Here is a 27,028-nt window from a genome sequence, read left to right on the forward strand (position 1 = left end):
CCAGATTTACAAAAATACGTTGCGCGTGTGTTTCGCGTATTTGGCACTTTTTCTCCCCCCTCTTGCCCTTTCCACGCCCACCCCTTCTTTCTCATTCAGCCTGGCTTCCCCCCAACTTTCGCTCCCATTCGCACCGTCCAGCCACTGTTTCTCACTCACACGCACGCACACACAAAACATACATTCTCACGTTTTCTCTCTACCGCGCGGCGTCCACCCTCTCTCGAAGAGTTCGAGGATCGAGATCCACGCGGGATCTCCGACCATATAGTTCGGAGAGGGAAAGATCCACGGCCACGGATATACACGCGGATACACCGTGATTCGTCGAGTGTGAACGAACCAAGCCACCCGTTACGAATAACACGAATCCTTCGTTTCTTTCGGCCAGAGCACAACTCTGAACTTGAGTTCGTTTCTACGCCATTCCGTTAATCATTTGGTTCTCCATAGAGCGAGCCTCCGATGGACTCTCATCTTTGGCAGCAGCGATCGAGAGAGGGTCCACTTCCACGTCGACGCGAAAATCGGCAGTTTCGATGATGAGCGGGATCCGCCGTGCGACGACGACGATGACGACGACGCCGACGACGCCGACGACGACGACGCGGACGACGACGTCGACGACGACGCGGTGGCAGCTGCCGCTGCGAACGCGGCGCAGGGCCGCGCGGGATCGTCGACTAGTCCTCCTCGGGGCCCATGTTCATCAGCATCATCTTCTTCTTCGCGATCTTGCTGTACTTGATGTCGATCGGCTTCGTCGTGTCGTAGAGACTCGGCGCCTGAAGGATGATCAACACCGTGCCGACCACGCAGGCTACTGTGAATATCCAGAGGAAGATCCGGTCGAGCACCATCGCGACGTATTTCCAGTCCTCCTCCACCTGCGAACACAAATCGGTCGATTAGTGTTAGTTCGATTTACGGTACGTAGGAAGCCTTAAAATTCTATACATTTTCGGGGCTGAGGATCAATGAACCCTGTTACGCAGTTGGTATGTGTCACGATTAAATTCAAGTATTTTCGTTTTCATCGTCCTACTGTACCTAAATAGACAATCTAGGAGATCGAAAGTGCTATACACGTATGCGATCTGTAAACTAATATAAATTTAGCTCTGCTCGAATTAGCAACACAATTGAAATTGCGTCCATCTCCCTGCAGTTATTATTAAACTCGAATTTCCTTAAAGACTTCCTCCACAGCCTTGTACTATAATTCACTCGTGGTAAAACGAAACGGTGTATCGAATTCTTGAAAATTCTCCCTTTACGTACAAGTATCTAAAGAGTAGAAGGAGGAAAATGGCGAAGGATGCCTGCGAATGATTTAGCCCTCCCATAAATACAATATTCCCTCCGATGGACCGATCGCGAACCCTCGCGTTTACCCGAGCACACATTCTGCCAGTCTTATCCTGTTGCCGGAATGAGAAACATTTTTCCAGAAGTTGTTCTCCCTCGTCGAAGCAAAGTATCATCTACTCAGCGGTCGGGGCGGATACATCATACGTGCTCCCGGTTGTTTTATGTACCTAGCTAAAAGGCGAGTCCTATCTACGGAGTTCCAATCGAGGACCCTTGCCACATACCGGGTGAAAGACAAAACCTAACTCTATTTCCAGTCTGACTGAACCAATTCGAATTTTTTTCTTCCAGATACTAGTATTTTCATTTAGAGGCACCTAAAAGCTAATCATGGTGGCTGAATGATTAGTAAGAAATGTGAAATCATCTCCTAATTAAAGGGACGAGTGACTTTTTTTGGATAGAATTTGATAGATTAATAAATTCTGTAAATACTAGTATCGGAGTACAAGAATATTCAGCTCACTAATTTATTTCTAATCGATTTTTATCGTATAATACATTCTTATGAATTTATTAACAACATTAAATTACTGAGTTCGTTACTAAAATGATAATAAACTTAACAAATTACTAAGCTGAATAAAGAACATTTTGTTACCTCACCAAAAAATTCATTAATTCACTAAATCGCCTGCAATGGATTTTATTATAATTTTACTAAGTTTAGTAGTGTCTGAATAACGGTATTTTATTGTTCACCCGGTATGGAGCGCCGCCCTAGTTCTTTGGGGAACAGCCGAGAGAGACAACTGATCCGTCATCTCGAGGGTGTATTGACTCTATTCGATTCTCTCTGCGACAAGGGAGGAAGTGGACGATAAAACAGACACCCAATACTTTTATGATACTTCCACGGGAACGGTGCATGGAATATCGTTCCCTTTCAATTCCGTACAACCCATTCGCGTGTCGATTCTACCCGGCGTTCACGCACGCCCACTCCTTTATCCGAATAAACGAGGCTCTGGGCGTTTCTTCGACCCCGTAACGAATTCTGCCAGCTGCTCCCACACATTCAACGACTTCAGTTCAGGTGACAATGATATTCCAGACCATCGAGACAACAGAAATACAAGAAATATATGTTTGAGAATCGTGTAGAATTTTTACCTATATTTTTAATTTTTAATTTCTAAGGCGATGGCTATTATTTATGAGAATGCGAAGCTAGACAGTTTAGGAAATACTAGTCTGAATATACGCAATCAAAAATTGCGTTCGAAAAGAGTAACGAGAAGGTCAAAAGCATTTAATTATGAATTTTTTGGACAAGTGCAAAACGATGTTTTACATGTTAAGCATCGTGAGAGTCTCAAGAGAATATTTCAATCAACCATTAGTTGTCACACCCTATACGTTTGTTAAAAAATAATTTATATGAAGAAATCCAAGAGTTAATCTGTCTAAATGTAACTATAACTTTTAAATAAACCCATTCTATCCGCACTCACCCAAAGAGGCTCCACGAATTATACCACTAGAAGAATTGCGACCTTACTAAATTATTCCAACGCCTCCGACCCCGGTCAGAGAGGCAGACAGTTGGCAAAAATGCACCAGGATGATCGAAAAAAGTTTGCTTAATCCAGGATCACGACGGCCGAGGCCCTATCACCAGCACCTTCCTGACACCCTACTCTGGCACCCGGCCAATCCACCAACGGGCGAAGAAAGCCCCCTGCGGGTGTGTTGCAACGTTCGAGGACCATACTTCACTCATAAAACCCAGTTCGTCTTCTGGCTGTTCGCCTCCACGAAGAAATCGCGACTACTGCCATCATTCCTGCTACCATTAAAGCACAGAGAATACTTGAACATGAATTAAAAGGAAATACGATTCTGCGTTGATAATCTAGGGGGTTGAAAACATTAAAAATATTTCTAGACATTGCTCGATCTAATATAATTTTAGTTACTAACGAAACAGATGTCCCTGCGATTATTATAATTTAGGAGGTCGAAGAGAATAAATATATTTGTTTCCCAAACTAATATAATGTTAGCTTGAATTGCCAACGAAATAGAAGCCATTAAATCTGAATGTTCTTTTCAATTTTATATTATAATTCAATGATGTCCTGGCAAAATGAAACACAGTACTATGTTTTTCAAAATATTTCCTCTGCCATAATCCCGCCGTGATTCCATCCCCCAAATTTATATCCGGACATCGTCCTGGCTCGATTAAATCCCGAAACCGGATTACCCGGAAGAACGTCGCCTGATTTCGAAAGCAGAGGCAAGGAATCAAAATCCGAATCTCAGTTTCAACGTTTGCCAACGCGGCGAACCGTGCACTCGAGAGCTCGACGTCCCATGATTCTCTTCTTCCCGCAGCGCCACTTCCTGCCTGAGGACTGTTTTAGTATTTCGTACGAGCAGCCGCGGCGCCAAAGGGTCCAAGAGATCTGTTCCGTCAGCGGAGATTCTCCTCGGATCAAGATCTTTATTCTGGCGGCTATCCGTGCTTCCTTCTTGCTAGCCGTGTTTCCGAACATTTCGAGATCGTTGGATAGAGTTTGATCGAGGTGGGCATGATCGAATGAGAGGGTGGATCGATGTACTTGAGAGAGTATTCTTAGGCCTGGTCCTTTATCGGAGTCCTTATTTTTAATGGCATGGTGGGCAGTCGTGATCAGGAATTTTATGAGTGCATCTGTTAGAAGAATTATAATTCCTGTTTTATTTCGATTAATATGGCGACGAGCTAGACGAAATATGTCACGGAGGATCTAGGAATATAATTAGCAATCATCTAGAAAAAATTCTTAGACAACGAAACAACGCGAGGGCACACTGGAGAATACAACATTAATCGAAGATTGAATTTGAAAATCGATGCTCTTGAGCACAGAAGAACAGTCTCATTTGTAGGCTGCGAATGTTCATAAATGCAAAAGTATATAAAATATCAACAATAATATACATGTTGTACCGTTCAGGAACTAAAATATACTTTCATTTCTGTATCTGTGAAAATGTAAATTTGCATAAACATCCCCTGTCTACTCATTCGATTCGATAAAAATTCCTACGAGTGCCTCTGTGACAAAAGTCAAATATCAAAACCTAACAAACTCCTCGTCATCGAATCATTATAACATCAATATCAATCATATAACATCAAGGTAAACCTTCAACATCAACCACATAAGTTACTAAAGAAACGTGTCTTCTCCATTCAACCCTTTTTGACATCGTTCAGACCACCCTCCCCCACATCGTCCAGTCGTAAATTTAGTTGCTTCGTGGATGACGTAGTGACGCTTCAGCGTCGCGACGCAACGCGAAAGTTACCGATCGTCTCGAGCAGCTATTTTGACGACGAACTTCGTCAGAAAACGACCGGCTGACGGAAGTTCGAGTCGCTGTTTTCCCATAGCGAGGAACCAGAGGGAGGGCCAGGTAGTTGCAAACTCCAATGTAGTTTTTAGCACACTTTATAGTTACTTGGCCAGCGCGAGGGAAGTTCGTCCCCGAAACTTCGACAGCCGAAAATATGATAATTCGGCCAGGCGAAGGCTGGTGTCTCCAGAAAGTGTCGGAGAATATCGTTTTTGTTTTAACGGGCGACCCTTAGAAGTAACGGCGCTATTATTACACTCTACGTTCCACTTTTTCCGATATTACGGACGTGTTTTATGAAACTCGAGCGTAAAAAGGGTGCTATCAATGCTGGCGCGTTGAAAACGCGACCGGCTATTTCTCTCTCGCTCGCGCTCTTTCTCTCTCGCTCTCACCCCCGTTGCTTCCTGCGGCTGAAATTTAATCGATCACTTTTTCACAGACAGCAATTTTTATGGACAGCGCTATTATATGGAAAAAATGTTCAGCCACGGACACTCTCGGTGCAGTTGAAATAATTGCACATTGTAATTTAATCGCGAACGCGAAAAGAATTGCTAGCTAAAGGGATGAAACGAAATCAAGTATCCCATCCGAATATTCCGTGTCTTTTCCGACTATGTACTGCATGCTATGGGGCTTGTCGTTCGTAAAAAAATGAGCTTTTAATATAGGAATCCTTTTAAGCAGTAATTTATGTCCGATTAAATCTTGACTGGTAATTATGGCTTCTCCTTTAACCTTAACTTTTGGGCGACAAGATTAATATTTTATTCTCAAGTATGTCTCAGGCTTCTCCGTTGCCTAAGGTTATTTTCTACACGATTGCTTCTTATATTCCTAGATCCTTCGTGACGTATTTTCTCTAGTTCGTCAATTACTTCCTCTGTTCAATATTGGCAACTTTTATGAAGTTCAAGTATAATGTAATCCACACAAAATTAGATGGAGTCTAAATCATCAGTTTGTTGTTCGAAACAGAAACCTGAATTTCTCCATCTCATATATAAAAATCCTGTATAAAATTTCCCAAATTCCTATCAATCACCCTTAAGGCACGAAGCAAGTCAAACCTCCAAATCACCCACGCAACTCTGTATAAAATTCCTAGGCTTTCTGGACCCAGATCACTCTAAATCGCCCAGAAATGTAAAAACTCAGAGATCTAACCCCGAGTGCAGTCGAATTTTATTCCACAGCAACGTTTCCCCTCTCTTAACTTCGTTAAGAGCCAAAGTTCTGATTGTTCAGTCTGAATAAAATCCAGAGCCAATCCGCCCAGGTCTTCGGTGTATCTGCCGTGGAATCTACGTTCGAGCGGAGCCAAGACGGGCCGCAGCCAAATTCGATCTATCCAGCTCGGGGATCTCTCGAGTAGCGATCCCGGAGATGCCGCGATTTCCGCGCGCTGGCCGCGTCAACCAGGGACTTCCGGTTGCCTTGGAGGAGCGAAACTCCGGTGGAGGTTCGGTGATCAGGGACGCGGCAAGTCGCGGCAGTGCCCATGAATTATCGACGCGAACTGTCTGGCCTGGGAACGCACTGCGGCGAAATTCCGCTCGCTGCCAAATGTGACCCAGCGTCTACGCCACTACGCGCGTCCTGCGTCGCTGAAAGCGCCAACTGTATTTCGCTGTTTAAAGGGTTGGGAAAGAATGGCCCGATACTGGGAAGTTACTGCATTGGGTCAAAGTTCGTGCCACTTATTCTCGTGCTATTCGAATTAATATGTGAAGCATACCTTTAAGTATTATAAAAAAAAATATGGACACTCCGTGTTTTTGCCTTTTTGGCAAAGTCATTATGGTGTCGCTAGGAAACTTCTGTTGCTTTTTTGTTAAATAGAAACCCTACATTAATATAAATATATTTCTTAAAATATGTTTAAAGACAGTTTCATAAATACTCGTATTTTCTATGCATGGATGATTGAAGGTTGAAGATTGAACCTTGAATGGCCATGTATTCGATGAATTCGTCTAAAAAATCACAAACAAAATTTCATTTGAAAACATCAAACCATTCGTTTAATTTAGACTCTTCAATAAGCACAGAAGACACGAATACTTATGGGCCCGATTGTGTATCTATTTTTTAAATATATATTTTATGTATTCTCTGACTCGTTAACTCTACCTCTCTGGCCTTCCATATCTAACTTTGAATCTATTAATTTGAATTCCTGCACGTCCATCAGTTCCACAACTGATAGCGTCGCGTCTCGAAGGACCTACACGCCCACGCAACAACACTCAACCGACAATACTCAACTGTGTCGGACACACGTCTCCCCCTAAAGAGATTAAAACGAGACGGTAGTTTCCGTCCGCGCGCGTAGCTGGACCGCAAACCGTCGCGAAATTAACTGTTTCGTGATCCGTTTAAACGCCACAGAACGAGTGTTTGGAGCGGATTTCATGGGCCGACGGTCAGTCGGTGAACTCCTAACTTCCGGGAAGCAGGTGTGCCACCCGTTGCGTCGACAAATTTGTTAAGCTCCAGCGCCATCGAACCACCTGCAAAGTCGGGCGCGTTTCGATTCGATGCCACGATTTTTTTTCGATCGAGTTCAATCGCAACCGAGACGATTGAAAACTGGGTGGAGGAATCTCATTCGCGACATGAAGGAAGTTTGAAGTATCCCAAAAGGAAGCGATCTAGCGGTGTGCAGGAAGCTTCCGAGGGAGAATTAAGCAGTCTGATTCTTGAAACTACTCGATCTTGGATCCTCTGTATGCTTTCGTGCTGGGAGGATTTTACATGAGTTGCAATTAAAGCCCTCGAAATTCTCCGCGTTGATTATCACCTATCCCTCCTTTCCACGTACTGCGATCCTCCTCTCGATCCTACACAAGACGCCACTGCTCGAGGATGCCTCTTTCGAGGAAACTGGATCACCCCACTTGTGTACTTCTTGTGTACTCCTTGTGGGCTCCTTGGAATCACATTTCTCTTAACCTAGAAGTTATCTTGTCTTCGGTAACACTTCGTATTTCCAAGTTATACTTAAGTTTCTAAGATTCCATTGCGAAGCATCAGTTTGTTGAATCTCACCTTTGCACCCTGCTTTCTCTTCTCAGGTATTCAATTTGTACATCCGTCTTTCTGTTTCACAACGAATAAAGTCATAAAATGAATAAAATATTGTCTCCAAATTGTTCGAGATGCAAAGGCGCACGTGAAAAATTCTCTTTTCCCAAGGCCATCAAACCTGGCTTGCTTCGAACATTGTCCCCTCGAAGGGAGAGCGAGGATTTCTCCCAGCTCGAACACGGGTAAACTCGATGCACGAGTTACTCGACAGAAGTGTGCCACGCCGCTCGTTCCGGTGCGAATATGAAATGGGAAGCATAAATTCGTTCGAATTTACGGCTGGCTCGGACGAGTGTCTCAACTTCGAAATTCCCTGGACGGGGAAGGACGTCAACGTCTGAACCAATTCCCGGAGTTTTACCTCTTCGAAGCTGAACTTTGCGACGAAGTCGCCCGATGCGGGAAACTTTGACGCAAACACGCGCGCGTAGCGTGTACGATACGCTTGTAATTTTTGGGGAATTTCGGCGAGCTTATCCGTCGTTAAAACTTTGTTACCGTTCACTCCGAATACCAGGACGAGGACGCTGTTGACGGGAATCCACGCCGTGGTAGTGCTTTTTAATCGATGCGGACGGGGGTTGGAGTTTATTTCTCCAGTGGAATAGCCTCGTGTTTAGTCAGACAAAGTGGATACGTTTAATGCGAGGAGTTTAGCTTAGCTCTTCGTGGATTTCATTTGGAAGGAATTGTGGTTCTTGTGGCACTGTTATAGCTGACGATATATTGCGAAATTGTCTGAGAGTATATAATGGTTTCTTGAGATGTTGGAGATTGTAGAGTTTCTTGTACGGTGTGGACAATCTTAGTTACAAGAAGACAAGAGTTTCTTGCGAGTTGTCGAGAGGTTGTCCGGCAGTTTCTTGGGCAGTCTAGAGAGCCAATAATTGACAATCGGTCGAGACAAGAGATTCGTTATTTTCATTCAACGACGAAGAGTGGACTGTGTTTGTTTGCTTGAGCTTGGATAGCTTCCAATGGCAATGTCACCCAGAAGAAATTGAAAATTATATTTCAGTATTTCTTCACGACTTCTTTTCTTGACCAGTGTTCAAAGTGGAAAAGCCTACCAGTGTTCCGCCAAAGTGGAAAATCCCGAACCTGACCAGACAGTCTGGTGGTTTGTTCGCGTAGTCGACGGCCCTACAACTCAAGCGTCGCGAAGATTGGTGGTGAACGATCGCGACCTCTGGCCAGCTTATCAGGACACTCGTCTTCTGGCGTTAGGGCCAGGGTAGAGCAGGTCTTTGCGCGAAGTCAAAGCGTGGAGCTGAGCTGATTAACTCGTCTATTCACGGCGGAACGCGATGCAGGAGCGTGCCGGGCGACGTTAAAGGGGTAGTTTGCCCAACTAATAATACGCTAACCAGGCTGCCACCGCCTTTAAAGAACTCACCGTCCTTTTGTCTTCATCGCCCACCGCGTGTAGACATTCTTTTTCCTTCGGCGACGAGCTCTCGCGAGCGCCGACGCTGGCCAACTGGCTCCCTATTCTTTCTCTCTTCCTCTCTCATTCAGTTCCGCGAGCCAGCCAGGAAATCACGATTTTAATTAAAACTCTTGTCACGGAACGTTAGCGCACTTTCGACGCGAACGCCGCGGGACGCTCGTTGGCATCTGCGGCACGCGGACCGATTTCGAGGGGAGTCCAAATGGAAAATGACTGGAACGATGGTAACGATCGGTTATGGTTGGCTCTCGACGTCGGCACACCGCGCCACGGTAACCAGAATTGATTCCACGAAACGGGAGAGAGGTGAACGTAATTCGATAGAGGATACTTGACGCGCCCGCTCGCGGGGGTTACGACGAACCCTGTCGATACCGTGCACGATATCGGCGTACCTGAACCGTCTGTCTTCGTACGGAGCACGTATGGATGCGTTACACGTGGTAAGCGAGGCATTTGGAAGTCATCATCCGAGCAGCTCGTCTACCTTTCACGATAGGAATAAATGGGTTGGACAAGTTTGCTCTCGAGGCGAAACGTGATCCGTTAAGGATCGCTTTAACATCTTTGTGGTAGGTTGGAGAAGAACGATGCCGTTTCTGAGGTCGTCACTAGCAGGCTTCGTGTTTTTTTGAAGACGTAAGATGCTTGGCAAAAATTAGTTCCTTTGTGGAACAGTCCAAAGTTGACTGGAAATAGGAGAATTTTTCTATCTGAGACGGTGTCCTTAAAACTAAGGATTCGTAGAGATCAATAAACAAAAGCGCATTGGACATTTTTCATTAGTAAATATCTGGAGATCAATATTTCTCTAAAAATCTTACAAATGTCTTGTAAGAGTGGACATTCCAACAGAAAAGCCGAGTAATGGCCGCTCGTTTGTTTATAATTCAATACGTTGGCACTTTTAATTCGTACAAACGTTATTCTCGCCCGAAGCACGTCTCTTCTCGTACCTTCTTCAGTAGTAAATATCCGATCAGTGAATGGTACCGCGACAATTAGTTCTCCGCTTGTGCGTTGTCTCGATTAAGAAGAGGGCAGATTGAATCTCGTTTCGCCTATTAACCCGCTGGACTTCTTGCACGGTTCATTCCATCGAAGGAATCGTCGAAATCGAATGGCGTCGGACAATCGGAAACGAGGCTATTAACAGCGATCGGATTCTGAGGCGCTTACGGCTGATTAATACGATCCGATACTACCGCTGCTACCTATCGGGTTTTGAATCAGGACTGCCGTGGCTGATTCGTTATAATTTGCTTTCGCTGACCCGGGCTAGGCCGTGGCTAGTAATCACAGCTAGCTCCGGGTCGATTTGCCGTGATTCGCACCGGTCCATTACCGATTCCATGACGCGGGATTACTCCTATAGATTAAAGAGCGTTCTTTCGATCAGCCTTCGTTATCAATACGTTTGATACTCTCACGGCGAACACGAACGAGCGTGCTTTTATTATTTGCGTCGTTCTACTTTTCCAACTCGGGGCATCGGTTGTTAATGACGATTACGGATAACACTTGCAGGACGAGGAGAAAATTACACGATAATAAATAGATGGTGGTGGAGATTGAAGATTCAAATTTCATTCGACTTTGATGTATAGAGAAAGGAAATAGTGTCTAACGTTTAACTCGAGAAATGTTTTGTGTTCGTTAAATCGATCTTTAAAACGTATCAGCTTATAGGGGATGATGCGATGAAACTTTTCCATATTTACAGTTTATTCGCGGGATGCATAGTTTTGAAAATATACATTGAAAAGTTCGAAGTTCGTTGGAAAAATTAAATTTCAGGGGAAAAGTCTTGTAAGTTGTTAATTTTTGTCTCTGAAACGTCATACGAATAAACTGTAAATACGAGAAAAGTTTCGTTTTGTTATTCTCTATAAGCTGATACTTTTTTTAAATTCACACCTCTACGCCTCTTAGAATTTCCAGCAAAAATGAACAAAGCTAACAGGATAATGAACAATGTTAAGACGTAAAACGAGGTTGCACTAGAAAAACTCAAGAGCAACAAGGTTCCTAGCTTGCAGGTGCATTGCGTCAACATTCCTACCGTTAGAAGAGGACCTTACAGAAGCCTAGATAGGTATGAAAGGAGTACTCACGCTCTCGAACTTGTCCTTGTTCTTGGCGTGCTGAGCGATGAACCTGGCGTCGTCGACGGTCTTCTCGATCTCGCGAACCAACGGCTTCTCGAAGGTGGGGCTGACGTCCTCGTGGACGTAAGCGGGGCTGGCCGGTCCGAAGAGGTCGTCGTCAGCCCCGGGCAGTGGCAGCGAGGGTAGCGGCTCCTCGAAGCATGGCGCAACGGGCCCAACCGTGGCCACGGCTCCACGGTCGTACCTGGTCGCCGAGGGTGGCAGCCCGTGCGCGGGTATCTCGTACTCCCCGCTGAACCTCTTGCCGTAGTACGCGTCGTACTTATCAGTCTCTTGTACATGGAACACATCGGTGAGCATGCCCTCGTTCTGTTTCCCGTTGGTCGCCTCGACGTCGTCGTCGTCGTCATCGTCTTCGTCGTCGATCGGATCGCCGTCGCCGTTCACGCCGACGACACCGACGCCGCCGTTTCTACCGTCGTCCTCGTCCTCGTCGTCGTCGTCCTTGTTCGGTCTCTCGATGAAGAGGAACCGCGGCAACACTTGTATGAACACCACCCTCACCCAGTTGGACATACGATGGGTGACGGGCGAGCGAAAGTTCACGTTCAGAACGGCGATCGTCACCACCACGGACAGGGTGACCAGTACCATCGTGAACAGTAGGTACTTGCCGAGCAACGGCACCGTCAACGACGTGGGCGGTATGATCTCGGCTAGCAGCAGGAAGAACACCGTCAACGACAGGAGTATCGAGATCGACAGCGAGACCTTCTCGCCGCTGTCACTGGGCAAGTAGAACACCAACACCGAGAGGAAAGATATGCCCACGCACGGTATGATCAGATTCACCGTATAGAAGAGGGTCTTGCGGCGCAGAGTGATATTGAACACGATATCCGGGTAGGGCTCCTCGCAGCATATGTAGAACGCCTCGTTCCTCACGGCAGGCACTTTTATGATGTCCCACTCGACGGAAATGTAGTAGTCGGTCAGGTCGATGCCGACGTCGATGCGGTTCGACTCCTCGGTCTGGAGCAGGTGCCTCAGGTCGACCTGCGGACAAATTTAACGAATCTCTTGTTAATCGAGGATTCAAAAGAAACGCGCGATAATAAGTGTTTCATCATATTATCGAATATTTAATATAGCGCCGTTATTAAGATAATCTGGTAAGCGGAGAACGGTTGCTTTCTCCAGGAAGGTTCGTTCAAAGATTATCACGGCGTACCGTCTAATTGAGGTCCCTGATAAGGAGCATTACGCGGAAGGAGCCGCATGACAGAGGGTTACGTGTATCTTTGCGCTTCTACGTGCCTGAGAGTTAAACGGAGACAAAGGGAGAGAGGCTGATGAATAATGAGGGTCTTTCAAAAGACGTCGCGTAACTGGGAAATGAGGGATCCTTCGGCCAAAAATAAAATGCCTGCGAAGGACGGTTCCTCGTTGGGAATTAATCGCAGGACATTTTAATAACTTCTGTTAAGAAAGAACTATAATTTGTCAATCTTGGGTTAAATCATTTTTCAACGGAAACATTTGTCTTGATTTTAGTATTTTGCTCGCTGTTATTATTCGTGTTTAAATATTTTTTAGCTAATCTAATAGCTTCGTTGTACTATTTTTAGTATTCCAACAGAGTCTACTGCTTTATCGACGAAGTGTTCTACATTATCGAGCCTTTCCTATAGAGTCCACTACGTTACCAACCTTGCGACCCTGGAACCACTATCACTACTTATCCCAGGAGTATTTTATTACACTGTAAATATTATTTTACGCTCCCTAGGCTGTTAGAAAACTTCCTAAGCTTGACTTTGCGAAACCCCGTCTATTACATTTCACTCTTTTCCAGGTTTATCTAATTGTTTAAAAAAAAAAAAAAAAAAAAAGAGAGAATGGAGAGGGTCGGAGAAAACGAAGAAAAGTCAGGATGATGGTTGGAGCGAACGAACGGAAGAAATTGGATACCTCTAATGGGTGGCGGGATAGGTAGCCAGCTCTCTGGAACCGGTCGAATCTGGGAACGAGAATAAACTCCGGAGAGTGGAGCCAAATCTCCCTCCCATCGAACTTCCACCACTCGCAAGATGCTCCTTGATCCTCTCTGGACCACTTCTAAGAAGATCTTTCGATAGGTTCGTGAGGGGATCGCCGGCCACGTTAACCGCAGCCCTTTCCTTCGTTTCTTCATTTTGTCTGTCTGGTCTTTATGTTCCTTTCTCGCGTTTCGAGCAACTAAACTTCTACGTTCGGACAACGTGAACCTAGATACTGTAGTGGGCGAGACTGACAAAGGCCATCACCCTATTGATAATCTCTTTGGTATTTATAGTACACTAGTAGCGGGATTTATAATAAACGAATATGGAATACTTTTAAAGTATTCATATATCGTCTCTGCAATTGTACGCTTAGACTATAATTTAAATGGAGCAGCTTCTAGGTCGAGTAACTGGATATAGACATACATCAGATGGTGTTTGCTAGATAGCAGAGGATGCGAGTTGCTCCCAGCTGTTAGTAGAAACAATAAGCCTGACAGGATACAAAGGGCTACTTGTAGATCCCTCGGACCACTGTCCGATGTCACAGATACTGCGAAACATCCATCATCATTACAGTGTCTACACAGCCAATTTTCTTGCCATGGCGTCGAGGGCTCATTTGCCATCAGTAATTGACATGCTCGACGAAGAATCCAGACAACATTCATGTACACGTCCTGACACGAATACTTCGATCACTTGAAAGCTAGGTAAATGAAAAATAATTTAAATATATCACGTATCATTCTTAGAGAAGATATCGATCTTGCTCGACAATTGTCCACAGATATTAATGGTCGTTTTGGATATTACGTGATACCAACGATCCAACAAAGGCCAGTCCTGCGAAACCGATAAACGCCACTCGTGGCAGCTGACGTCACCGTGGGGAACGAGAAGAAGCATCTCGATGATTATCCCCCGTCTTCCGGGAGAACTTGTTGAACCACGATTGACCGTCTTGGAGGAAATAACGAAAACGATGCCATCGATATGTCGAAGTAGGTCGAGCTCTTCTACTCGATGTCCTGTACACTTCCTTTGTCGAGAGAATCGCCCAGGAAAAGTGAGTAACGAGCTCGATCGTGCCAGAGACTGCGATTGGAACGAAAATAACGACACAAAGTAAGGACCTCCGGAACAGGATCCTCCCACCCCTGATATCCGTGATATTCCTCTGGATGTACGTAACGACCTAGCAAAGTCATCCGTTGAATTCCAATTCTGTATGTCTAGGCGTTGACATCTGACATTTATCTGAGAGACGGATACTATGATAACTGGTTGAGGCATTATTATCTCTTTGTGAATTTAAATTATTTCATGGTAATAATTGATGCTATAAGCTGTATCTATAGAGTAGGGTAGAAAGTGTCCTCTATCGATAAGAGTCGTTAATGTAGAACAGTCGAGCGATAAAGCAGATTGCTCTGCTGCTAATGTAGAACCCTCTGCTGATAGATTCGTCGACTAAGATTCTACATTACCGATCAAATGTACTACATTACCAACGGTATGCCCAAACTGAACCGTATGTTCTAAGTGATTATTACGACTCTTGACCATGTAATCCAAGAATGAACACCCCAAAATAGAAGATTCAAACCAACCGTGCTAAATGAAAATGTCGCCCATCTACTATTTATCTTCGACCCGTGATGTATTAGGTAAGCCAGCAAGCTCCTCCGAGGCAGCTTCGAATCGTCGATTGTTTTATTCAGCCTAAGTAAAAGGATTCTCGTGTACCTCGCGAATCAGTGATCCATGTCCACGTAATATTTCATCCAGAATCCCTAGGATCTTTTAGCGGCTCTGTCGTCAGGTTCGCCAGGGTACGTTCCGAGCATCATCAACAATTCAGTCGACTCGGGGAGCCAGAGAAGGTAGAAACAAACCGCGACGGTTTCTTCCCCGAGCAAACAGATTGCGCGGGTTCGGGGTCGGCGAAGGGGGGACTCGATGTCAACGCGACGACAGAATTGAAACGCGGAAAGAGCTGGGGAGTTTGGAGAAAATGGTCGCTACCGTCGGGAACAGAGAACGGTTTATCGTTCCAGACGTGGGATTTATTCCAGCAACGGCTGCTCGCCTCTGAAATCCATGGACAGGTGAATTCGTCGGGGCAGGATAAATCTGTCCGTCGTTGGAAAGGTCCGAGCGGTCATCTGGTCTCCGAAAAGAAACCATAGAAGAGGATTTCGATGGGCTAGGAACCATCGTGATCTTCCATCTGGAGTGGAATTATTTTTCCCTTCTCGGGGCTTGTTGCCGACGACTGGGAATATCGGTAATCGATTCTAGCCTCGGTCAAAAATGGCTGACACCTCGTGCTACGAAAAGTTGTTCTGGAATCTGGTGGTACTTAATCACGAATGAATTTACCGTTTATGTGCCCTGTTGGTAACTTAATACTCTGTAGATTAAACTCGGCAATGCAGAACACTCTGTCGATAAGGCAAACTATTCTGCAGGCAATGCAGATCGTTCTATTGGTAAGGTAACAACTCAGCTGACAATGTAGGTCACTCAGTCGGTAAGACTCGTCATCCTACATATACATGTATCACTCCAAATATGAAAAAAATCTAAAAATAAGTGCGAATTCGTTAGATTTGAATAAATATGGAGAGAATACAAACACCAGAAATTCCAATCAGTAATTTCGAGACACGGTCGTTTCGTTTCGTTGGACACGAATCCATCGATTTATGGAAACGTGGGCGATCAGGCGAGCAGGGAATCGAAGGAAAAACAAGGGACCGAAACACACACATCCGTCATACTGCTGGGGAAAAGTTTCATCAATGTCCGGGGAGGGAGAGGGGCGTTGGCAAAGCGAGAAGACTCTTCAAAAACGGCGCCGATGAATCGTGACGTTTTGTCGATGCCTGCCATGGGAGTTCCGGCAGTGTGGAGAGATTATACGTCTATAGCGGTGACCAACAGCATGAAATATTTCTCGCGAGAGAAATGTAGCCGGTTTTAGGCTGAGAGATGTCGAAAGACCACTAAAAGCACAAGTAAATCGATCGAAGACTGCTAAATGGAGTCGATTATTAGAATTTTCCTTCGAGATGCTTGCTACCCATTTACGACAAAAACTCTCTAGGCTTGGATTGAAATTTCCGACCCAGACTACTTAAGATCGGCTAGGATTCTCTAGAATTCTGCACGTTAGAAGCCTTCGATAGAACGCGAACGGAAAAGGGCTTTCAGCAGCCTCTTTCGAATGGAATCTATCAAAGCTGGCGTTTTATCGACGTCTGTTAGTACGGTTTACCTCGTATCGGGAGATACTCAAACGCCAACGATATTCTTGGATGGAAGTTCGCGTAAGGAGGCCGACGAAGAGAAGGATTCGAAAAATCGCGCTGGTTGGTGTTTCCTTTCAGCCAAGCGTGAACGCTCGTTTCGAGGTGGAAGAGAAGAAGCGATGGGGAGTCAATCTCCGCGATCGACGGCCTCGTGCACATCTTCCTGGCGTGGCGGAGAGGGGATTTCATAACTTTCCAACGACACTTTTCGATAGAAGCTAAACGACAAAGTCTTTTGTCAGTATCAACAGTGCTGATAAAATGCGCGAATCTTGGCGAGAATTCAGAGACTACGAGCAGTCGATCGCTTGGAAGAGACAAAAGTGAATCGAGAGGCGTTCCTGGCGTGAACCGTGTCTCTGAACTTTCTACGGTATCGAAGGAGCTCCGTTCTACCATAGAGAAAACGGATTCCATTCTACGAACGTCTTTAATGATCCATTGTCCCGAGGCTTCTCGTGAATCTCGCGTTTCATGCGGGGTATCAGATATCTCTGCTGTCTTGTAGACGGTCGCTGGGATCGGGTACGACGCTGGCTGATGCCTGACAGCGGATGAATAGTGCCGAGAGATGAATCAGAGTTGGAAACTAACTCGCGACATTTACTAATGAAGAGTAGAACTCACCCTTTCGAGAAATACTCAGAGAGAAATAATAATTGAACTGTCACGACACTTTGCATCACGTTACTGTCTTTTCGAGATTCGTATTTCACAATTCGACAACTTTATATGGGTTCAATGTATTATCTCTGGGTTATCTACCGATAAATTAGACTGCGCTGCAAATAATGCAGGAGGCATTGTCGATCAATTCATGGCCCACCTAGGGCTCTACATTATCGAGTTTCATCGACAGAATGAACTACATTAAAGACGGAGCACTCAAGCTGAGTTAAGGGAAGGAGCTGAATCAAATTCAAATTTCTTTAGGTGAAGTAGCATAGCAAAGGAACGCAGTCAATACCGTATTCTGGTCGCTCGATAATGCAGAACACTCTGTCGCTAAATCAGCTCTCTCCGCAGGTAATACAAATTGATAAATTCGTCGACCAACTAGAGTTCTATATTAACCACTCACACTGACGGAGTAAAATATATGGTCAAGTCGCACGGACGTCGTCCTATCGTGATTTTTCCCGCAAGATTTCACGACGGAGATTAGGAAACCGTGGATGGGAAGTTGTCAAATTTTTCTGGGGATCTCAAATCCGTTCGTGTCGGCTTCGAACACTTCGGATCGGTGGAAATCGTTTTCATCGAGCGGGGGAAGAACACGATTGGAAATTTAATCACGTTGAGTACCCGATCGAGCGGTTATCGTGACTATCGCGACGAAACCGTGCCAGACGCGTATGAATATATAACGTGTCGCGAAAACACGCTCAGCCGTCGATAGAAAATATTCTCATCGCGTGCAACACAGCGAAAGAACGGCGACCGGTTAAGTAATTCATCGAAGATTTGCGGCGGCGCTGCAGCTATATGAATTATTCTATGGAACGTGGCAACGTATAGCGTTCGAATGCTTTAGAATCCTGATGCCCCAGGGAGTCAGCCGCGCCGCGGACGGAAGGGAATGAAAGAAAAACATCGGGAAATAGAACTGTCGACGTAACTTCTAACGTAATAAATAGTTTAGACGCGGCACGGAAAGTTAAAGCAACATTTTCCTCGCGCTAGGGTAGTTTGGCCGAGAATTCTATGAGACCTGCCACTGACTCATTCATATTCCACGCAATGGGTTCATTCTAGAACAGAAACTGCAACTGCGACGCGACCGCAATTTGATGTTCATTTCATGCCATTTTTGGCAATAGCAAATTTTCATTTTTCTACGCAGATTATAAATATTTTTCTTGCTTGTGTTCCTGTCATTATCGTAAACATTTGTAAAAGAAAAATGTTGAAACCAGGACTGAACGGAACCGTCAGCGTAACTTCTAACGTAATAAATATGTAGTTCAGACGCGGCGTGAGAAGTTAAAGCGATCCCTGCGGTTTGGCCGAGAATTTTACGAGGTCCGATACCGACTCATTCATATTCCAGTCAATGAGTTTTTTGGCCAGCAGAAAATGCACCTGTCGATTCGAGCGCGTCACTTGACGTGCGATCGACACGTATGGGGGCGAAATATCGAGAAAAATCGTTGCATCCTACATTCGCGCCTTCGTCACAAAAATATCCTGAATCCAGCTTGTGAGGTGTCGAATGACAAATTAACCCTTTAACCGCGGGGTGATTTTTGCTTGAAATTCGAAGAAGCGTAGGGCGTGAATTTAAAAAAAATATCAGCTTATAGAGAATAACAAAACGAAACTTTTCTTATATTTACAGTTTATTCGTACGACGTTTAGTTTCAGAGATAAAAATCAATGTTTATTTTCGAAACCAAGTATCCTATGAATAAACTGTAATAATATACAAAAGTTTCGTCTCATCACCCCTTATAAGCTGATATTTTTTAAAAATTGATTCGTCGCAATCAACCTTCGCACTCAAAGGGTTAATGACGGGAAACTAATCGAAATTGTGCCAATTGTGTGACAGTAAATTGAGGTTCTAGACGCGACCTATACGAGTTTAAAGAAAAAGCTATCAACGGACAAAAAAAATGTTCTTCAGCGCAGAGATGATTTAAGAGGATTTCCATAACGTAAACCAAGCCAAGATCAGTAGGTACGTCACGTGACCGAGTTTACCACGTCGTTAGTCAGCCAAAGTTTTTCTAAGCTCTGACTTGGAGATTAAAGCGCGCGACTAATCTCTACCGCAAGCAGTCTCTCATGGACTCGAAATCTTCCCGCCCCGAGCAGAGCTCTGGGCCGTCTAATTAGTATTCAAACGAAGAACAACGCCGATTCGCGTCGTAAATTTACTCCAAATTTGCCGTTTTCGAAAATTCACCGTCTCCAGAAAGGCAAGGGATGTCCAAGAAAAACTTCCCTTTTCGTGACTTGGTTCTTGGAAGTTTTCCAAGGGAGGAACACACTCGTTCGTTGAACAAAGAACGTAAAACGTAGACACAATTTTCTTTGATCAATATTTTCAATTATTTACACATTATTTTCTTGTTACTTTCGCTTTAAGTTCACTTTAAGTTTAAGCAGAAAAAAAAACCTCGGCAAAGCTTTCAGCAAATGCTAAAAAAATGTTGTCTATTCTTAGTTTCCTATCATTTTTGAATTTTTATAATTAGACTATTTATTATTCATTTCTATTATCTTGCATTTCCAATTGCATACAACGTGATAATCGATAAAAATACTTTCAAAGTTATTTAAATACTGCACTGTGTTCCTAAGACATACAGCACGATAATCAAGTAAAATATGTACATTTAAATCGTTAATTAAAAATATTACGGTTCGACGAAATATCACAGTGGTTTCACCTGAAAAACCTTCGCCAACATCCATGACACTGTAGCAGCCAATCCAGAATCGATTGCTCGCTGTACGCGATAAAAGTAACATAAAAACCGCGTAACGCTTTGTTAAACTGGCCGCCCGTCCCCTGTAACGGAATGTTTTCACGGGTTCCATATTGATTTCGCGAAAACGAAGGTACACAACGACGGAACAACGCGAATAACACTTTTATGCGGCGTAAAGTTTTACGTTCCCGAAGATGGATACCAGTTTTACACAGTGCGCAAGACGTAAAAATTTGCGCGTGAAATGTTTAATACAAAACGAGAACTCCATTCGTTGGACGATGGAACGCTCAAAGGGTTGTTCGTTTTTACAGCGTGAGCGGATGTCGCGTCGTTTGGACAACGAAGATAAAAATTCTTCTGAAAAATGTATGTATTCGTGTCCGCAAACACGAGTTTACAGGTCACGGGGAGTAAAAAAACAAATTTTTCGAGGCTCGTCGGTGAAAATTGAGTGTTTTCGTTTCGATTAATGTAGGATTACAGAGTGAAGTTACAGATAGTAAATCATTTCTGTCGTTGTTTATTTTTTTGGGGTCCGAATTGTTGACCGATGGGATCGATGCGACAGGTGTTAACGCAAAAGTTAAGTTGTGTAAATATGTTTAACGTTAATTTCTGCAGTAAATTTTCAAATGGAAATGACGAAAAAGTTATATTATTGATGGGATTTGATGTATAAAGGCTTTTTGCTTGGCAAAAATGAAATTATTAGATTATCTATTTTGAAATGTCACCAAAGAAGATTGGTTGACAAGGCAAAGACAAGGTTGAAACGAATAAAGAATAATCATTGAATATACTATACTATATGTGAAAAATTGGATAAAATTCTCTACTATTCGTCAGTTAAAAAAGACTAGGAATCAGGATTTTCAATTTTTGGGAGAGGAATTGCGATATCTGGGCCAGTGTATTTCTTTGAAACGCGACTCGTGCGAACGTTGATAAGTCTGTCGTGGCGTTGAAGGGGTTTCCTTATCGCCATCCAAAAGAAAGTACGAACCACGAAGATGGATGACCATCCTGGGTTCGAGAAACGATCGATTTTCGCTAATACAATTTTACAAACACTTCCACGCGGTAACTTTCGTAAGTTCGTAATATTTACTTGGTTTTGTAAGTTTGAAATTTATGCAGAACTGAAATTGCTATGCATGGCGGGTTAAATCGTATTCATTTTCCCGAGACTTTAATACCTTTATATGGATAGAGTAACGGAAAGTATAAAACTGATAAAATGGAAGCAATGAATAAAGCTATTAAAGCTCTACTTGATATTATAAATCGAAAATGTCTCCAAGTAATAACGATGAGATATTGAAAAACAAACCGAATAGTCTCTAAAACGTTATAACACTGTAATAACAAAATTCTAAGCAAATTTTTCCCTAGCAAGAAACTCGTTTCACCCCGAAGGAAGCTCTAATTGCTCCCCCGTCGAACAATTAACAGCTACACGTGTCTAACGTTTGAACTGTCTAATAATCGAAGTTCTTACGGTGAACCAAGTACTCTCCATGCTTCCACCCTAAATGTCTCACGGTGGCGAACATCTTGATGATGATTAATCACCGTAGAAATGCCGGTAGATTGTTAGGTAAATCTTATTACTCACCGTGTACCCGTCGTAAGTCCACGAACCAAACTTCATGAAGCAGGTCTGCTCGTCAAAGGGAAAGTACTCCACGTCGATCTCGCAGAATGATTTATAGATCGCTGGCGGTTTCCACACGACCTTCCCGGTATGGTGCAAAATCGCCTTGGTCATAATGGTCACCTCGTAGTTACCGTCGGCGCTGAAAACAAAATTGATGCCCAACCTCATTCATGTTTCCTCAATTTATTCCGCCTTTGGCTGCGAATAATTCCAACGTGGAACGCGACGTTTCGCTTTATTAATTAATAAATACTATATTAATTACTCGGGAGCTGAAATACTAGTCGCTTTAATCATGAATAATTAATGGGGTTGTGAAACATTATCTTTTCTTTCAATGAGTGTTGGGAATGTTGGGAGGATGTCACGTAGGCATTTTGTTTCAACGTATCAAACGAACACTCGAGTCCATCTATTCTGTCTAATTATCTATTTTCTCTATAACTATTGTTTGGACTAATTACAAGTTAATATCTCCGACATAATCAATCGTTTGTAATGCGTATAAGAAACATTCAGTCTTTGATTAAACGTTAATAACAATTACGATTAAGAATAAGTATTCATTGTATACAGTAATCGTGACCAATTTGTTAATATTTTAATACCTACTGATTGAACCAATTAAATATTAATTTTTTACAATAGTTAAATTAATTCTTAACATTATTTGTTTAAACAATGATCGAGAATATCATTTTTCTGTAATATTAATTGACGAAACGTCAATTCCATTGTCCTTGGATCGGACAGACTCTGCTGACACGCCACGACCAATCCGCGTCGACCAATCCGCGTTCGGCCTTCTCCGACTGATAGGTCTGACCCAAGCGTCAGAGTCTTCAGTCCTCGCGTATACTTCGGGCGATAAAGGTCGTACTGACCTCGCGTGTGCGGGTCGAGCCGACCGAGGACCGAGGCTGGCCTAGGATGACCAGGGGGTGACCAATGCTGACCACTACTGACCACTACTGACCATTACTGACCACTACTGACCAATTGGTAAATGATGATCAGCACTGGTGAGCGAACGCAAATTTTTTATTTTTTCTTCATTTTTTCAATGTTATCATCATTCTCGCTTATATTTCCCTGTGTTCCAAGACACAATTATGTGTCTTTGGTTAGGTTTAACTAAATGGATACAACATTATGTTTAATTTGCATATTTATTTTCTGTAGATTTATTCTGTAGATAAAGGTCGTATTGACCTCGCGTGTGCACGTTGAGCCGACCGAGGACCGAGGCTGGCCTTGGATGACCAGGGGGTGACCAATGCTGACCACTACTGACCACTACTGACCACTACTGACCACTACTGACCAATTGGTAAATGATGATCAGCACTGGTGAGCGAACGCAAATTTTTTATTTTTTCTTCATTTTTTCAATGTTATCATCATTCTCGCTTATATTTCCCTGTATTCCAAGACACAATTATGTGTCTTTGGTTAGGTTTAACTAAATGTATACAACATTATGTTTAATTTGCATATTTATTTTCAGGCTATTTTTTAATTTAATTTTCTCATTCTTATGTATGTTAATTTCTATTCTCGTATTAATTTTTCATTATTTATCATTTCTTCATTCGGCACTAATATTACTTTAATTATTTTATATGGTATTATTCATATTTCCTGATTGTTCTGGTGCTTTGATTTTGGTTAGGTTTAACTAAATGTATACAACATTATGTTTAATTTGCATATTTATTTTCAGGCTATTTTTTAATTTAATTTTCTCATTCTTATGTATGTTAATTTCTATTTTCGTATTAATTTTTCATTATTTATCATTTCTTCATTCGGCACTAATATTACTTTAATTATTTTATATGGTATTATTCATATTTTCTGATTGTTCTGGTGCTTTGATTTCTCTTTGCTAGGGAGATTCGCATGGTGGGGAAACGACACGCAATTGAATTGTTTCTTCGAATTGCTGCGATAGATTGTTTCATATGCATTGATCGATGGAGTTTTATGTGACTCGATATTTTAATTGATAGTTTTCCTTTTCTATTTTCAAATTATTTCATTATATTACTTCTATATACGTATGTCTATTCTGATTTTCAGTTTCTCTTATCTAGGTATTTCATCGAACGAATATGTCGCTTCCATCGAGCGAAGACATCGCATCCGCCGTGGGAACCTTAGTTCTAAGTCGCGTTAGAACATAAGGCCAAGTAATGATTACCCGTTTTTCTCTTGTTTGTTCGGCCGCCCTCGGGCGCGTAATTTCGTCAATGTCGGTCATTATTGTTTCATGCAATAAGCAGAGTGACCAACCGTGTAGATGGACAGAAAGGTCGGTTGCCGTCCTCTAGCTAGTCTTTTTCGAGAGAAAGACATCGTCTTTCTCTTGCTAAAGACTCGCCAAGAGGAAACGGGACTGACCCAGTAAGTTTGTCTGCACGGTCGCGTCGTGTTCGCGATTTCATTGTAACTTCATTTTCCCCTTTGAAAAAGGGAAATTTTCAATAATTGCTTGGCAGAACCAGACCAGGAAATCGAAGGAGTTTAGTTTCCTTCTATTTCCTTTTCGTCCTTTAGTTTCTAAGATTGTACATAAATGGAGATCGAAGGAACTTTGTTTCCTTCTATTTCCTTCTTCGCGTACTTAGTTTCTAAGATTGTACAGAGGGAGATCGAAGGAACTTTGTTTCCTTCTATCTCCCTCGCGGGTCTCCACTCGCAGCAACCTCCACGTGGTGAGACCTGGTAATCGGTATTACTCGCGACAAAGAATCATTTGTTTATCCTTTGTCGCGAGTAATAGCGAGCTAATGGCTGCAAACTTGTAATAATATTTTTGGATATAACAAGTAGGTGCGTGGAATGCCACGCTTTACAAGTGCAACATCTTAGACACGATGGTGAAATTTTATTAATTCTTGTGTGTTGGGAATTCGGACTGTTATTATAGCGACTCAATGCTTTTGTACAAAGTTCAGAGTCGCTATCACGAGATATCAAATTTATATAACTGTGAGATTCTGAATAATAATGATCAAGAAATTTTTTTTGGACCACTATGGAAAAAATTAATTACTGTGATACCTAATTATATCGTATAAAGTTAAAGACTTACAATACGAATCTAGTACATAATCGTCTATCAGAAAAAGTGTTATGATCAGCAACAAAACAAGAAATAGAAGAATTTCTATTTCTCTGGAATATTCTACATGTTCCTACAATGAATAATATCACGAAAATCTGTTATCATAGCACCAGTCTACCTTTTCGTATCGAAGTGATTATCATCGAGGAATCGCGTAAACACTTAAAAATTCCTTCACCGAATGCAGTACCCAAGTTCCTCCGCTCGCTAATCCGTGGGAACGCGAAGTAGAGGTTTGAAAGAAAGTTCAGTGGCGCGTCGAAGTGCAACACGACGCCCAGGACAAGAGATAAGAAAATCCTCGAAATAAACAATAGAGGTAAGCACGAAAGCGCACGCTCTAGATAATGCGAGTGATGGGTGCGAGGGTGGGAAGGGGTGGAGGAAGAGAAAACAGAGCTCTAGAGGAATAAACTCGCCAGGATAATGCGGCTGGATTTCTAATATGATACTCGTGACTGCAGCTCCAGCTGTCGTTGCTGCAACTGCACTTGTTGCGCTATTTTCGCTCCACTGTTCCACTTTATTAGCAATCGTGCTACCGATTGTCGTCGCGTTCCGCTTTGAGGCTGACTCGGTGGTTATTTCCTCGTGAATTTCAAACGTTTCGAGGGGAAAAAGATGGTGGTAGGTCTGACTGCGTTTATTAATAATATTAGCTCCGAGTTTTCTAGGCATAATATGGCAAGAAACACTTCTTAAAGATCGAAAAGTTGGGCAGAGTGGTACTTATTTTGTCATGTTCATTAATATACAAACAATTTAAGGGAAAGAAGGTGTTGGTGAGATCTAACTGTATTTAAGAAAATTATAAACTCTCAATTATCTAGTGTAAATCCTATTTGCAGACAATATGACTAATATCGTGACTTAAGTATGAAATCAATATATTTAGGCTGTTGATGGGTTTATAAGGAGAGTTTTCTTTACCATTACTATCACTGTATACTATCGCGTAACGAAACGACGATCGAAGGATCCATTCAAACGAACAGAGAGACGCTTCCAGAATATGGAAAACTAGTGAGAAAGCCACGTTTGAATTTTAATACGAAACGGAATTCGCATGGGGATGAATGAACGCTGCTGGGAATTGAGGTTGCACACGTGTAAGCAGGAAATAAAGCTCGATCTCGGCTCTTATTACCAGGAATGTGCGCACGAGTGCTTGAAAAATGTCCTGGGGAGGTGAACGTGGTCTAAACGAATTGTTTCGTTGGGCGTCGATAACGTTATCTTCTTTACGGGTATATATCGACTGGATTACGCGTGTCCTTTTTCTCCTCGTTGCTAGCCGAAGCTATCGGCTGAAAGGGTGCATTTGCATCGAAACCCGTGTCGCTCGTATTAGATTATGCATTGCTACCGCTGAAACGGAAATCAATTTCACGGCAACGGGATGGTAATTTATCGCAGAGCATGATCAAATTTTCCAAAACCTCGAGAGCAGCTTCGCGTAGAAAATATATACGTTTATGTGGCTGTAGCGATTGTTTATTTTTTATTGCAACGAGTCCTTTTGTGAGGGAACACCGGGTGCACATTTTTATCGATTCGACGAGAAATCCGCGATCAATCATCCAGCGAAAATGTTAAGTAATTAATACGTTGGGTGGTATTGATTCGAACGGCGGCTACACAATGGTAGAACGCCATTAGTCGAATGAAACGTCAAGTCTTTATTCTTTGAATCTTTTCAGTTGACGTTTCGAGCTGTGAAACTAATCGATCAATTAATTAATGTGTATAGTAATATCACCATTGCTGTTTGGTGAATACAATCGAACGAAGACATTCAGCGATGTAATAATAATATTCAACTTTTCCTTTGTCGATAGACCAGTTTCGAAACATTTAATCATTTTATTGCGCTTCATCAGACTACCATTACCATATCCATTTAAAATATTTGAGAAGATTGTTCATTTCTGGAGTTACTTTTAAAATGTCCTTAAACAGGTCCTGTGACATAATGTTGCAGTCGCATGTATCACGTGTCACGCGTTGTCGCATGGAGCAAAATGGCGAGCGCAGTTTGTAATTCAGATCGATCCTATCGCGATAGGTAT

The 27,028-nt window shown here is 43.0% G+C and overlaps 1 protein-coding gene across 1 annotated transcript in view; it reads right to left on the reverse strand.

Moving 5' to 3' along the window:
• Positions 1-564: 564 nt before the first annotated feature.
• Positions 565-27,028, reverse strand: part of LOC128873907 (acetylcholine receptor subunit alpha-like 1) — a 156,923-nt gene continuing 130,459 nt past the window's right edge. The window contains exons 5-7 of the mRNA XM_054117914.1: positions 21,788-21,968; positions 11,377-12,426; positions 565-887 (exon numbers count right to left, since the gene is read on the reverse strand). Of these exons, the coding sequence (XP_053973889.1) occupies positions 684-887; positions 11,377-12,426; positions 21,788-21,968 (1,435 nt within the window). The 3' untranslated portion in view covers positions 565-683. The remainder of the gene's footprint in view (positions 888-11,376; positions 12,427-21,787; positions 21,969-27,028) is intronic.

The sequence above is a fragment of the Hylaeus volcanicus genome, chromosome 3, assembly GCF_026283585.1.
Source record: "Hylaeus volcanicus isolate JK05 chromosome 3, UHH_iyHylVolc1.0_haploid, whole genome shotgun sequence".
Taxonomy (NCBI): Eukaryota; Metazoa; Arthropoda; class Insecta; order Hymenoptera; family Colletidae; genus Hylaeus; species Hylaeus volcanicus.